Source organism: Hylobates moloch, unplaced genomic scaffold (assembly GCF_009828535.3).
Source record: "Hylobates moloch isolate HMO894 unplaced genomic scaffold, HMol_V3 SCAFFOLD_5, whole genome shotgun sequence".
NCBI classification, from domain to species: Eukaryota; Metazoa; Chordata; class Mammalia; order Primates; family Hylobatidae; genus Hylobates; species Hylobates moloch.
This window is the reverse complement of record NW_026652280.1, coordinates 56,392,557-56,407,967: the sequence shown is the minus strand read 5'-3', so window position 1 is coordinate 56,407,967 and position 15,411 is coordinate 56,392,557. Positions and strand designations below refer to the sequence as shown.

The 15,411-nt window shown below is 47.8% G+C and overlaps 1 protein-coding gene across 4 annotated transcripts in view; it reads left to right on the top strand.

Annotated features, from left to right (window-relative positions):
• CABLES1 (Cdk5 and Abl enzyme substrate 1) overlaps positions 1-15,411 on the top strand; it is a 155,160-nt gene that overhangs the window by 119,079 nt on the left and 20,670 nt on the right. For all 4 annotated transcript variants that reach the window (XM_058438563.1, XM_032152652.2, XM_032152653.2 and 1 more), the window contains 3 exons: positions 12,063-12,159; positions 13,351-13,507; positions 14,592-14,695. In XM_058438563.1, the coding sequence (XP_058294546.1) occupies positions 12,063-12,159; positions 13,351-13,507; positions 14,592-14,695 (358 nt within the window). The remainder of the gene's footprint in view (positions 1-12,062; positions 12,160-13,350; positions 13,508-14,591; positions 14,696-15,411) is intronic.

Below are 15,411 nucleotides of genomic sequence, written 5' to 3'. Positions count from 1 at the left end.
ATGATTGCCCCAACAAAGGACAGCTGGACTGCTTCAGCAGAAGCAAGTGCATCTCTCAGGGTCCCTCAGCCTGGCACCTCATCCTTGAGGGCACCTCCATAAAAGGATGGAGCTGGATGGTTGGCCATAAGGAAGGCCCTAGAAGGTGCTAACAAGGATGAGCTGACATGGACCTCAGGGTCGTGCTTCTCTCCAAGTGACTGTCCCACCCACGGTGAAAGTGAAAGTTGCTAAGCCTGAAGTGACAAAAGAGGGCATTGAGCTGCACCCAGATGCAAGTGCTAAGCCCCAGCGAGGCCCCTCCCACCCACTAGCCAGGTGACTCCCCCTGCATTAGCCTCGCAGCCTGTGCGGTTCTCTCTGATCACGAGTGCTGCACCTGCAGAGCTGCTTACAAATACTTGCACCCTGAATGTTAAGCCCAAGGATGCCAGGGGCCTTTAGATAAGGTCACACTGGCTTCTGCAGTCTTTGCCCAAGCCCTGTTGGAATTCCCTGGCTTTTGGCTGGCAGGTTTACCTTGTCCTCTATCAACTTAGGTTGTCTGAACATCTCTAAACCAGCAGCATGTGAGCTACATGTAAGTGACACAGCCCCATACTGAGCAGGACATATTCAGATTGCATCTAGCCTAGAGTAAAAAGAGGGCATTTTTGGCTGGGTGCGGTGGCTCACACCTGTAATCCCAGCACTTCAGGAGGCCGAGGCGAGCAAATCACGAGGTCAGGAGTTTTTTTTTTTTTTTTTGAGACGGAGTCTTGCTCTGTCACCCAGGCTGGAGTGCAGTGGCCCGATCTCGGCTCACTGCAAGCTCCGCCTCCCGGGTTCACGCCATTCTCCTGCCTCAGCCTCTCCGAGTAGCTGGGACTACAGGCGCCCGCCACCACGCCCGGCTAATTTTTTTTTGTATTTTTAGTAGAGACGGGGTTTCACTGTGGTCTCGATCTCCTGACCTCGTGATCCGCCCGCCTCGGCCTCCCAAAGTGCTGGGATTACAAGCGTGAGCCACCGCGCCCAGCCTAGGTCAGGAGTTTTTAAGACCAGTCTGTCCAACATGGTGAAACTCTGTCTCTACTAAAATACAAAAAATTAGCTAGGAGTAGTGGCAGGCGCCTGAAATCACAGCTACTCGGGAGGCTGAGGCAGGAGAATCTCTTGAGCCCGGGAGGTGGAGGTTGCAGTGAGCCGAGATCTCACCATTGCACTCCAGCCTGGGCAACAGAACGAGACTCCGTCTCAAAAAAAAAAAAAAAAAAAAAAAAAAAAGGTGTGGTGGGGCATTTTTCCCAAGCTCAGTTCTGTAGAGAGTGGGATGCTCTATCCTGTCCCTGGAGCCCCTCTCTGTGTCTAGGGTGGACTGAAGCCCCTGCCTGCGTCGTCCCTGCCACCACCCACCTACACTCATCCACACACAATCTACTCCTAATTGCCAGGTCCTTCTGAAGCCCAGCATGGCCATCTCTAATCAGGTGCATGTGTTAGGAGGCTGTCAGGACTTACTGGCATGCATTGAATAAAGACTGGATATGGGTTGTGCCCACGGCTTTCAAATAACACAGATCCCAGAGTCCCACTAATCATTACCAGGGATAGATTGCATGGCCACTTCTGCTTGGGGTGGCCCTGAGCTAATTCATTAAAGGGTATGTGAAGTGGAAGATAGTTAAGGTAAAGGTAATGCCAGACCAAAAATGAGTTCCGTAGTAAGGAGCACTCTTCGTAGTCTTTTAACAGAGCTCTTCTGATGAATCAGGAATGGGCACAAGTAGCCCATTCATCCCCACTCCCGCCAGCCACCTCCTTTGGTGCCTCCATTAGGAAAACCACAGCCCTTACCCATCCTTGCTATCGTGTACCCATGGGCACCTGCGGCCAGGGAGCCAGTGTGGTGCATGGGAACGAGCTGGCAGGCAGAAGCCTCAGTCCTGGGAAATGAACTAGCCTTACTGACCCCAGCTTCACTCATCCGTAAAAGGACTATAATGTCCACCTCAGGGAGATGAATGAAATAGTAAATAAAATATTATATGTGAAAGCTCTGAGCACCCTGACAGGCTGTAGTAGATATTCATTAAGCATTAGTTTCACTTCCATTTTTGTCCAGTCACAGAGCATTTTTTTTTTTTTTTTTTTTTTTTTTTTTTGAGACAGAGTCTCAGTCACCCAGGCTGGACTGCAGTGGCAGGGTCTTGGCTCACCACAAGCTCCGCCTCCCGGGTTCACGCCATTCTCCTGCCTCAGCCTCCCGAGTAGCTGGGATTACAGGCGCCCGCCACTACACCTTGCTAATTTTTTTGTATTTTTAGTAGAGACGCAGTTTCACTGTGCCAGCCAGGATGGTCTAGATCTCCTGACCTCGTGATCTGCCTGTCTCGGCCTCCCAAAGTACTGGGATTACAGGCGTGAGCCACCACACCCAGCCTTTTTTTTCTTTCTTTTTGAGACAAGGTCTCACTGTGTTGCCCAGGCTGGAGTGCAGTAGTGCAATCTCAGCTCACTGCAGCCTTGACCTCCCAGGCTCAAGCGATCCTTCTACCTCAGCTTCCTGCATAGCTGGGACGACAAGCATGCACCACCACGCTCAGCTAATTTTTGTATTTTTTGTAGAGTCAGGTTTCACTATGCTGCCCAGGCTGGTCTCAAAATCCTGGGCTCAAGCCATCCTCCCACCTCAGCCTCCTAAAGTGCTGGGATTACAAGTGTGAGCCCCTGCGCCCGGCTGTCACAGAGCTATTATGTTGCTCTTTCTAGATCTACTTGAACTTAGCAATTCCCAGTCAGGTTCACAGTGAGTTTGTCAGTGGTGCAATTCTACAAACAATGGATTCACCTTGAGATCTGGTTTTATTCAGTCTTTTTTTCCTCAATAGTACATGTTTCTTAAAGACTATTTGAAAAATGTATGAAAGTAAAAGGAAGATAACAATTATTGAGCCTCACCTCCTAAACAAAGCCACCATTTACATTTTGGTCTATTTCCTTCCAGTCTTTTTTTTTTTTCCTAATGCATACACTTTATGGAATGTGAGGAGACCATTGTTTTCCTTTGATCTTTCTTGCTAAATCCCACCTTTCAAAACAAGCCCATTACAGAGAAGAGGAACAGATGTTGCCCAGCTTTTTCACTGTAACTGTAACATCAAACCTTCCCATAGCTGTAAACACTCTTCTCAGATGAAGCTTGTAAATTATGCCATTTTCTGGGAAGAGTCCCAGCCTTTAAACCAGCTCCTTTTTCCTCAACTAACACTTGCCAAGGCCAGCCTGAATCTTTCTGCCTTTTATCCACATTAGTCACGGCCTTCTCTTCTCTAGTGTGGATTTGTGGTTTGGCTTGGTGACCCTCAGCTCACAAAATGAGTTGCAAGCAACTTTCTCAACTTTCCTAAATAGGCAGACCCCACTTAGTAAACAGCTTGTCCAACACTTCTATCCAAGACCACTTCTCTTCCCCTCGCTTTCCAGCCCCCATTGTGGGCTACTGTGCCACCACCATAGGGCCAGGAGTGGGAAATCTGGGTGCTGCAAAGGAATTTATGGATTTACATGTAGAGAGAGGGAAGGAATTGTGAAAAACAGGAATAGCTTAGGGGAAAGGCTCCTGGAGTCCTAAGAAGGAAAGGGAAGTTCAGAGAAGAAGGTGAAGTAATATAAACTTGACCTTTAAAATGTTGCTCAGCCGGGGCGCAGTGGCTCATGCCTGTAATCCCAGTACTTTGGGAGACGGAGGTGGGCGGATCGCAAGGTCAGGAGTTCAAGACCAGCCTGGCCAACATAGTGACACCCCATCTCTACTAAAATTACAAAAATTAGCCAGGCATGGTGGCATGTGCCTGTAGTCCCAGCTACTTGGGAGGCTGAGGCAGGAGAATTGCTTGAACCCAAGAAGTGGAGGTTGCAGTGAGCCAAGATCATGCCACTGCACTCTAGCTTGGGCAACAGAGTGAGACTTCATCTCAACAAAAAAAAAAAAAAAAAAAAAAAGTTCCTGACGGTCAAGCCTCGACCAGGAAACCAAGAGAGAGACTCAACTTCCTCCTATTTTTTTACCTTCATACACCCTCTGACCTTTTGCTTCTATGACCCGAGCTCTTGTTTTTGCTTTTGGGCTGATTCAGTTACATTATAGGCTCAGAGAGCTTTGGGTAGGCTAATCTCCACTTACTGCATCAACGAAAAATGCATTCTGAGTTCCAACTTGCCAGCCCAGGAGCTTCTAGAGCACAACCCACTGATGAGTGAGAGACTGCAGGTGTTGTATTGAGAACTAGTCCTAGAATTGTCGCTCCCTATGCATAAGGGAACTGGCACCAGCCACCAAGTGCTCTTTATTTCCTGAGACCTGGATGTGGGTTGGTATTTCTGTACACGTGGATCTGACCAGAAGAAAGTAGGGGTGAACCTAGTAAACTTGAGATTGGAGGTTATGTGAAATCATCAAATTAGATGATTCCAGCAAAAAGAGTTTCTGTGATGTGTGTGTAGGTTCACACCCCTTAAGATAACCATACTTGATTGTATGATAGTCGCAGGAGTCACTTACTACAGATGCATCAGAGACCATGTGATGAAGAAGATGGCTTCCCAGTGGAGTTGCAAGGTGCCTCTGGGGTGTGTTTTTAAATTGTCAACAGCTTCCACATGGTGTTTATATCCTTAGCTTTTGGCATTGGGGGCATTCAGATGAGGTCATCCACTTGGGTCCATTTCCTGAGTGTTGATCATTCTGTGACACAGAGAACAGCGTCTTCTATTCTTAGAGCCTTCAAGCCTAAATGCCCCTTGCCTGGCTCCAGGCCCATGCCCACTTCCTCCCCACCCACTTTCCCAGAAAATTTTTGTTGTGGAAAATTACACATTCACAAATTGTGTTTCTTTCCTCACACCAAGCATATTCCCACACAGAGACAGATTCTGGAATGATCTCATGGATGACTCATGCCATTATCTGGCTGTTTATAGGAGCTGCCTTTAGACAAAGATTTGGCCATAAGCTACGTTAAGACCCCTTCATTGTCTGCCAGTTGCCCTTGCAGGGGATGGCTTATCGATGGAGTCCTGAGTGGGAGTGGGAAGGGACTTCTAGACTAAAAGCTGCTTTTGACTTCACTTTTGTCCATCAACTGTGGACCCTGTTCCATTGTCTCTGAACTGTGGAGGCACCTTCTGCTTGATGCCAGCAAGCAGGCCTGGTCCAAGATGGAAGCTGCACTGTATCGGAAGGGCAACAAATGGGACTCTTAAGCTAAGGGGAAGACTTGTGTCGTCGACTTCCGGCCCGTGTGTAATCTCTTAATTAAAATTTTGCTCACAAGTGGTATTTCCTTTCCTAATCCAGCTTTCAGGCTTTGCTTTAGGTGCAGGAAATCTCTCACTCCTTATTCTTTTTGAAGGGTCTGGAAATCCTGTTAATATTTAATTGGCTTTTAAATTATTGACACATCAAAGTGTTCAACCTATTGTTGTCCTTTGAAGAGCTAGCGCCTAGTGGAGCTCCTGGCAGGTGTTCCAAGTTCTTGGGCTTAGAGCATCATTAGAGAAAGGATGGTGGAGAGAAGTCAGGACCACTCCATTTTGGAAACATCTAGTTTCCAGGTGTTAGATATTTAAGTCATGTCTTTTTTTAAGAGAGTAATATTAGTTCATTGATCATGCTCCCTGAGGAAAGGGCCATAGCTTGAACTTCTTGTTATCTAATAGGGAATCTTGTTTTCCTGTCAGAATCTATTCCATGCATTATGGCTCAGTGAGCAGCTGGCTGGGCCTCTGCCAGGGAGCCACAGAAGAGGAAACTGAAAATCATTTTGCCTTTTACAAAAGATGAAGTCCAGAGTCGGCCGTTTTATGATTAATAATGACCCAGGTATTCCCCTTTGGCCCCAAGACAGCTAGATTAGCCACCTGCTTTTGATCAGATGACTCCACAGCTGTGCGTGTGTGCTTTGTGCTGAAGAAGCCAAAACTAAGACAGGGGTCCAGGGGTTTCTAACAGTGAAATTACAGGCATTCAAGGAGAGCTGCATTAAATTAATTTTGGTGCCATCCTATGAAGGATGAGTTTACACTCCCAAAATGAACCAACCTGTTTTTCTGCTCATTGCTTAAAGGTATAACTGCTGCTTGGCTGTCTCCCCAAATGTACTTTCATCTCCTGTTTTAATCCCCACCCCCCATCTTCTGAGTCCCTCCCTTTTACCCCCTCCAGTCACTCCCACTCCCCCACCCCCATGGGCCAGTTTTAAATGTCAGCCTTTGTAAAAAAAAAAAAAAAAAAAAAAAAAAATACGTATATATCTTTGTGCTGGATTTTCAGTGTGCTTGTTGCCTACAGCCTCTGCAGAAGTTCACAAACTTGCACAGAATGTGAAAGCAGCTCCTCTAGGTACATGTGGCTAAGCTGCAGCGCTAACCAGGACTGTGGAGAGAAGGAATCACAGCCTTGCATCATCCACAGTTCCTTGCCAGTAGTTCAGTTAGGGTGTCCGTAGAAATGAGATCATTTCCTATAACCTGACTAACCATGTTCACCTCTCAGTAAAAGCTGCAGCATTTTAACCTAATATACACAACTTTAGACAATATTCGTGTGTAGTATTTGAACTTGCCTCTATGCCATTTTTAAAAGGAAGTGGAATATAAGTAAATTAGTAGGACCAGGCGCGGTGGCTCACGCCTGCAACCCCAGTACTTTAGGAGGCTGAGGAGGGCGGATCAACTGAGTTCAGGGGTTCGAGACCGCCTGGCCAACGTGGTGAAACCCCGTCTCTACTAAAAATACAAAAAATTACCCAGGCGTGGTGGCAGGCGCCTGTAATCCCAGCTACTTGGGAGGCTGAGGCAGGAGAATTGCTTGAACCTGGGAGGCAGAGGTTGCAGTGAGCCAGGATCGCACCACTGCACTCCAGCCTAGGCCACAAGAGTAAAACTCCATCTCAAAAATAAAAATTATTAAAAAATAAATTAGTATTTGAACACTAGATGTGTCTGGGAAAAAAATCTGGCTTTTCAAAGAAAGTGAAAACTTCAACTTCAGTTTGCTTTTAATTACTTTCAGCTGCAGTTCCACATTCTCTAGCGCTATTTCCTGGTGCTGGAGGGTTAATGTTGGCATTTCAGCCAAACAGATATTTCTATTTTTATATGCCATTTTAATGAGAATTCAGAACAATGATCTTAGAAAATACCAAGATTTCATCACACTCCACTGGGACTTCTGCTTCATTCTTTTTCACTGGAGTTTTTAAAAGATTCTTTTGGGGGCAAATCTACACCATTCAGAGTTCCTTTCTGCATGCAACTCCAACGTTCTAGGCTTCCAAAAGAGAGGGACAGCAAAGACCATTGGTGTTACGCTATGTGGCACAATGTGAAACTGCTGTTTATGAGGGTCAAATACAAAGAACAGCAATTTCGTGTTTCATGTTAATATCAGAAAGATTCCAGTAACATTGATCAGAGCCCTTAACTAAGAAGAATGAACCTGGAAAAGTTTGTCAGCCTCTTTGTGAAAGATGTATTTTTTAGATCCCAAGAGTCCTAACATGTACAAATTCAAAAGCTATGAGAAGGGCCGGGCGCGGTGGCTCACGCCTGTAATCCCAGCACTTTGGGAGGCTGAGGTGGGCGGATCACAAGGTCAGGAGATCAAGACCATCCTGGCCAACACAGTGAAACTCCGTCTCTACTAAAAATACAAAAAATTAGCCGGGCTTGGCGGCAGGCGCCTGTAGTCCCAGCTACTTTGGAGGCTGAGGCAGGAGAATGGCGTGAACCCAGGAGGCGGAGCTTGCAGTGAGCGGAGACTGCACTCAAGCCTCGGCGACAGAGCGAAACTCCATCTCAAAAAAAAAACTGAGACGAGATCTGTTTTGTTTTCTGTGGACAGCTGACTATGCCCGTTACTGTACACGTGCGCTCTTAATTCCAGCCCACCAAAGTGGTAGCCCTGAAGTTAGTGACAACCTCTCCCTGAATCTGGGGAGGAAAAGCGTGGAAAAGTTGCCCTCTGCCATCATGAAACTGTCAATGTTCTAGAGCTGTGATGATATTTATTACTATATCAGCAAAGTTTTGAAGTGTGAGTAGCTTTGGCGTACAAGAAGTACCTCATTTCTTCTTTTTAAATCTACTTAATATGAACTATAAACCCCCCTTCTACAAGGCTAAGGGGAGACTGAGACTCATTTTTCACTGAGCATCCCTCCCTCCATGTTAACAGTATTGTGCCAAGAAGGGCTTGGAACCTACTGTAATGCCTAAGATTTGGGGAACACACGCTGGTTATTGTTCCTTTGGTTGCCCTAGCACTGCCAAAACTGTCACACCCGCCCCGTGACCCCTCCAGGCAAAAAGATGGGCTGCTCTGTGCCAGATGTGAGTTACGAATTTTTATCATGGCCGGGAGCTCTGTTCTTGGGGTGCTGATGGTGCAAGGCATGGGTCCCCTTTGATCGTGGACCCCATGGTCATTTCCCTTCCAACTTAGGTGAATCTTGCACTGCTGCTCCCTCTGTGGTGGCCTGTAATTTAAACATCCCCAGAGGCAACAGGCGGAAAATAGGCCACTCTTGGGAAGAAAACTGGGAGACCAAATCCACGTCACTGAGTATCTATGACTATATTATCTTGCCATAGGAACTTATAAAATAAGGGTAGCAAAAGTCCTGCCAAGGAAGCACTGGGTCTTAGTAGCCACTAGCCACATGTGGCAATTTACATTTAAATTAATTAAAATTAAATAAAATTAAAAATTCAGTTTCTCAGTCAACTGGTCACATTTCAAGCACTTAGTTGCCACACGTAACCATCGTATGGGACAAGGTAGATAAGGACCATCTCTGTCATCACAGGAAGTTCTATGGCGTGGCACTCGTCAGTAACGAGGCTCACGTGTCTCCAGTAGCGGTTGAGGGTGGCCCCACTATTCTTATTTTCTTACTCGGCTTGGCCTTAGCAATTTAGAAAGTAGAATGACGTAAGTAGAAAGCCAGGGGGAAGTGGTGACTACAGTGAGTCACGTTATTTCTCGAGGGACCAGTTCTGTGAGTAGGGTTGGTAGAGCCTTGCCCGTCTTTCGTGTGGTCCCAAGTGTCGCTGAGACGCTTGGACAATCCACTGGGTCTAAGAATCCCTGTTTCTTTAAATGGGTTTGGGTTTTATCTCATGGAATAGAATCTTGGACTTTATATGAGCACATGACTATATTTTTTTGTTAGGGCTTCATTTCCTTTGGAGGAAATGCCAAGAAGGGGAGTGTGGAAGAGGCACGACTGCTTTGGTTCTGTTAACTGTGATGTGTGATGTGCACATTTGGCGGCAGGCAGACAGCTGGCCAGGACAAGGCTGCCCCGGGGAAGCAGTGAGCCTGTGAGCAAATTGAAGACAGATGAAAAGGGGCACAGTGGAAAATCACCCAAGTTTCATGCCATCTGTATGTACCAGTACCGGTGAGACAGCAAAGAGCCACACTAGCTCAGCTCAGTAAATAGTTTGTTATGTATCAGACATTGTATAGACAGGATATGAAAATGGACTGAGACTCTGCCCCTGCCTGCAGCCAGCTCTCCATCTGAGAACCCTCTCAGTATGGGCTTATTGGAATTCTCCTTATTTCCCCTGGCCTACTCACTCCAAAAAGATATTCCCTACTTCTCTATTAATTTCAGCCCTAAGTAACATTCTCCATCTGGCAAAATAGAAACGAGAAAATTATTTGGGAGTTGGGAATTTGGAGACCATGCTTGCTGGGTTTGGCTTTGGAAAAGTAGGAAGCCCGTGGAACTGAGCTGCTGGTCCTTGAATGAGAAGGAAGACACTGCTATTTTTGTCCTGCTCTGCATGTGGCCAGTTCCCTCCCTCCCTGCCCACCACAGGTATTTTTGCCTCATTGCCTTGTTCACGTTTTTGCTTTGTAGGCACTTCCCTATGCCAGTGTCCCTGTGCATTCATCATCTCCATCCTTAATTGCTTTGAGAAGCGTTTTGAGAACCGCCCTGGGTTGCCTGCATAGCAGGTGCAGCAGTAGGGCAGACGGTCTTGTGGGTGTGAACAGAGTTGGTTGTTGGCTTTCTCCTGCATGACTTTGGTGTCGATTCTGAACGGGACTCCAGAGATGTTTTGAGGGTGGCACTACCATGGCCTCCCAGGAAGCCTGCTGTGGAAATGCAGCACTTACTGGGCACAGAAGGTCTTGGGCATTTCTGTTATTCAGACTCCACATTATAGGTAGGATAAGGGAGCTGGCTCATTCATGTAATGCCCAGAGACTAGGATGATGGCTCAACAGAATCAGAGCATCCCTGGTTTTTTTTTTCTATATTTGAGGACATCTTTCTTCCCTTCTCTTCTCGCCACTTGCTTGGCTCCCTCCTCTCTTCTTACCTGATGACTTTGTCTTTGGCTGGGAGCAATTTGCCCCTGCCTTATATTCGTTCTTGCATAGGTTGTAGGAGATGACCCCTGAATATGGTCCCTCCATCCAGGCCACACAGCAAGTATGCGGTGGGTCTGAGGTGGCTTTGACTAACAGGCACCGGGTGTCAGAACATGAAGACCTGGTCATTCCCAAACATGGCTGCAGTTTAGAATCGCCTGGGGAGTGTTTACAACTCCTGATGTCCAGGTCACACCCCATGCCAACTGTCTGGGGGTGGGAGCCAGATAACAGTTTGTCAGAGATCCCCATACAATTCTGATATGTGGCAAATTTTAAAAATTACTGTAGGAGAAGGGTGTGGTCCCTTGAGATGTGAGCAGTTACACCTGAGCATAGTCACAGCGAGTCCATCTTGCATCTCCATGGCAATGTGATGTACTAGAAATGACATTGGATGAACTCTCCAACCTACCATCCTGGTGACCTTGGCAATCTCCCAAGGGCCTCAGTTTCCTCCTCAGTTTGATCTAAATTGGATCAAAATAGTAGTACCTTTCTCATAGGGTCATCTTAAAGAACCAAAGAAATGATGTGTGAGTCTTTGGAAATAGTAAAGTGCTAAATAAATGTTTGGCCAGGTATGGTAGCTCACACCTGTAATCCCAGCACTTTAGGAGGCCAGGACGGGAGGATGGCTTGCGCCCAAGAGTTTGAGGCTACAGTGAGCCATGATCACACCACTGTACTCCATCCTGAGCAACAGAGCAAGACTTCGTTCCTGAATGAATGAATGAATGAATGAATGAATACTTATTATTACTAGAGATTATTCTTTTATTAAAAGATATTCATTTTCTAGGTGGTCTGTCAAGGTAGTAGAAGTGACTACTGTGGCATTAATTCTTTGATCACCAACAGTAAACCCAGTAGGTGTTTAGGATAAGAATTCATTTCTCCTAAGAAAGGGGAACAGCAAGGAGAGGTGGTCTCATGCAGCATTAGAAGGAACCCAGGCCGGCCGCTGTGGCTCACGCCTGTAATCCCAGCACTTTGGGAGGCCAAGATGGGTGGATCACCTGAGGTCAGGAGTTTGAGACCAGCCTGGCCAACATAGTGAAACCCTGTCTCTACTAAAAATACAAAAAATTAGCCGGCCGTGGTGGTGCGTGCCTGTAATCCCAGCTACTCAGGAGGCTGAGGCAGAAGAATCGCTTGAACCTCGGAGGCAGAAGTTGCAGTGAGCCGAGATTGTACCATTGCATTGCAGCCTGGGCAACAAGAGTGAAACTCTGTCTCAAAACAAAACAAACAAAAAAACAAAGAAAGAAAGAACCCAGCAGCTAGATCCCAGCAAACTGTGGTCCCACGATGCTCAGGGAACGCTCTCTGGCCTCATGTTCACTGGCCGTCTCTAGGAACTTAAGGGGCCTTGTGGAAGAGGGAGGGATGTCTGTAAACATCAGCTTCATCTTCAGGCTTTCTTTCAGTTGGATTTCATTTATGTCAAAGTGGTTGCAGCAAGGCATCACTGGCAAGCCCCCGAGGAGGGACAAAGGACTGTCCCATCACCGGGGCTCACCTGGTCATTTTCGTCGGTGTGACTGTGTTGTCTCATGCAGTAAGCATCCTCATGGCTCTTTGGGGTGCACACAAAAGCATTTTTTTTTCCTCTGGCTTGTCCTCTCAGGGATTTGAAGTTGGACGGAGGAAGACAATCAGCTGGCGCAGTGAGTTTGAAAGAGATCATTGGTCTGGAAGGTGTGGAACTGGGTGCCGACGGGAAGGTAAGGCTGCCAGGCTGCCAGTCACCAAGTTGTGCTGAAGGCACAAAGGTCAGGAAGCAGAGGAGGGGGACAGCCCACAAGCCTCTCTCGAGGCGGAGGACTCGAGGTCTGGGGCAGATCCAGGCATGTGATGCCAGCCTGCCCGGCTCCGCTAGTGTGCAGCCGGTGATTGAGTGGCAGCATGGCAGGAGTTCCCACAGTACGTGTATTTCTCTGCCAATGCTGTTTACAACTGAATGTGCAGTTTTGAGTACCTCACACACAGGCATGTTCCAGGATGGAATGACGAGTGGATTGAACATCTATTAACCGGTGGTGTCAGCAAGCAATATTCAGGCTACTAGAAAGTGTCATAGCTTCCTATGGTCCTGGGAAGCTAAGAGACCCTCAGTCTTAACACTGTGACCACAGAGCAGCAGGGCAGTCACATTCCTCTTCCATCCACATGCAACAAGCTGTGGGGTTGAAGTCTCAGGAGTGAAAGGTTGAAAGATGACCCTGCCCTTTGTGCAGGGTCCAGACGGTCCTCATCAACCCTTCCAAAATCTGTGTATGGCAATGACCCAAGTGTTTCTAGGGGAATCTGTCCTGGGGTAGTTTGTTTGCCAATGAGGCTGCTGGGAGCTCCAGGTGTAGATAGAGTGCATGTGAGATGCTTGCCTGGGCAGGTGAAAATCAATGCACTTGCTCTGTTCACCCCCAACGAGGAAGTGTTCCCATAGGAGCCAGGAAGGATGGGATGGAGGGGAGGGTCATATGTGGCGTCTGCCAGAGGAGCAGGGTAGGAGGCCACAGCCCTCACCAGGGACTCTTGGGGCCTGAAGTGTTCTGGGCTTCTGCACTTGGATTATAAAAAGCAATGCAGTGTGTACCTTGTGGATTACACAGCACCACAGCAGGTCCTGAGATAGTACCTTATTGTCAAATACATTCACATTTCTTCCATGTAATAGGAATAGTCAGACTCAGTGGGATAAATTAAAACTATGTGTAGCCTTATGTCAGTTCAGGTTGGGTGTTGGCACCAATGAGTACCAAAACAAATTTCATTTTTCAGATCTCATTGGATTTCAGAATTGCAAATAGGAGAAAGTGGACCTGAATGTGGGGTGACAACTGTAGCTTGATCAGAATGCAGAGCCAGCAATGCCTGGGAATAATCACTGGCCTGTTTTTGTCTTCACCTTTTAGACTGTTTCCTATACCCAATTTCTGTTACCCACAAATGCCTTTGGAGCCCGGAGAAATACCATAGACTCCACCTCCTCTTTCTCCCAGTTCCGTAACCTGAGCCACCGCAGCCTCTCCATAGGCCGGGCAAGCGGCACCCAGGGGAGCCTCGACACAGGTAACCTTGGCCTGGCTGGGTCTGGTAGCTGGTGGTGGGAGGTGCCTTCATTTACATGGGAATTGAGTCTCCCTGTGATGCAGAGTGGAAGACAGGCCGCAGGTGACATGACTTTTAGGAAAGCCTGATCTCAGGCCATGCAGGCCCACAGTGAAGCCACAGGTGATTTCTCTCTAATCAGATGCCCCAGTCGTTGACAGCCTGAGCTTCCACGTGGAGAGACGCCAAGGCCGTGCACACCATGCAGAGATGGCTGTGTCTCCCAGTTTCCCTGACCACTCAGCTCCCCTCAACAGTGACCTGGTTCTGTCCTATATTTTCATGGTGCTCAATTCGGACTTAAAAAAAAAAAAAATCTGGGCTCTGAAGTGCAGGTTCAGGTGTGAGAGTTTCCTTTGTGCCTGTCTTGGTGGGTGAGCAGAGTTGGCGGCTGAAGGAAGACTTGCATGCTTCCAGCTTTGCTGATCAAACCTTTTTAAGAACTGGCACATGGAGAAAACACTTTAGGAAGCAGTGCTGTTTCTACTCTCAGGGAATTCCAGGTGGATGTGAAGTTCCCTAGGTCTGCCCAAGTGCTGAGTTCTGAATCCCTATCCTAGTGTTCCGGCCACCTCTGATCGTTCGCAGCTGTGCCTTGGTGGCCGCTCTGATTTGTATTCATACGGACACAATAGCCTGCCTGGAAGTATTTGCACCAAATCGTGCTGCACAGGCGTCTCCAAATTTGATCTGCAAGTTTGAAAAATAAACCTCTTCGGGGCCACACTCTGAGAGTGTCCTCTGCATCTTGCACGCTGTGTGAAGTTTTTTGCTCTCCTGGCTCAGGGAGATTAATACATAATTTTCTAAAATGGAAAAAAATGTCAGGATGTTAAGAATTTGGTGAACCCTTTTGAGAGGAGAATCCACTTCACTGGCATGCGGAGATGTCTAATAAAAGTCAGTGAGTGCCGTGACGTTGAGCTAAGTGCCCTAAAGCCAGCCTTTCTTCATTCCAGCTATACTTGGCATTCTCCTGGCCGTCTCTGCTGGGGAGGGTCCGGAGCCGCTAATTATCATTTTGTATTTTGCATGTGATCTTCAGGTAGTGACCTGGGAGACTTTATGGACTATGACCCAAATCTCTTGGATGACCCCCAGTGGCCTTGTGGCAAACACAAACGCGTTCTGATCTTCCCTTCCTACATGGTGAGTAGCGTGGAATGGAGGTTCCGTTTGCTGCACCTCGTCAGTTGCCCCTCCTGGATTGGTGGTGGCTGGGGGCTTGTTCAAAGACTGCTCTGCCTGGGGGACCTTCCTGAGGAGCTCCCCAGTGTGGGTGCCCATGGGAGGACCAGTATTGCCTTCTGTCCAGAATCCTGCTGGCCACCTGGCCTGCAAACACCACTTTCAGGATGCTTGCGAAGGCTGGGCTGCCAGTGTCCACAAAGTTACCAGCTCAGGTTGGGGGACCCTCTCCTCTGAAGGGGGATGTCCAAGCTTATACCTCCACAAACCCCAGTGGAGAGGACCAGGCCCATCCCTGGGAGCGCTGAGTTCAAGTCCAGCTCTGTTTGGAGTTCCTTGGTGGCTGCAGGCCTTCGTGTGCATGCTGAGCAAACATTTGGCCCCAGGCTGGGGATGACAGAATTCTCTCCTGGGAAAGTGAAAGTAGGACACTGTGGGTGTTACATGCAAAACCTTTCTCTGCTGTTTTTATTTCATGGACTCTTCCTGTTTTTCCCTGTGTGTAATTTTGGTTTCTGCTCTCGGCTGACCACTATTTCCCACCACCAAGGGCTGCCATCTCCTCTGCAGACACCAGAGGGGCCTGGCGGGGCCCTGGGTGCTTTCTCTGGGCTGACTTGCCCTGACTCTTGTGGCAAGCAGAGCCCCGCCTGCTGTGGGAGGAGGGGGAGCTGCAC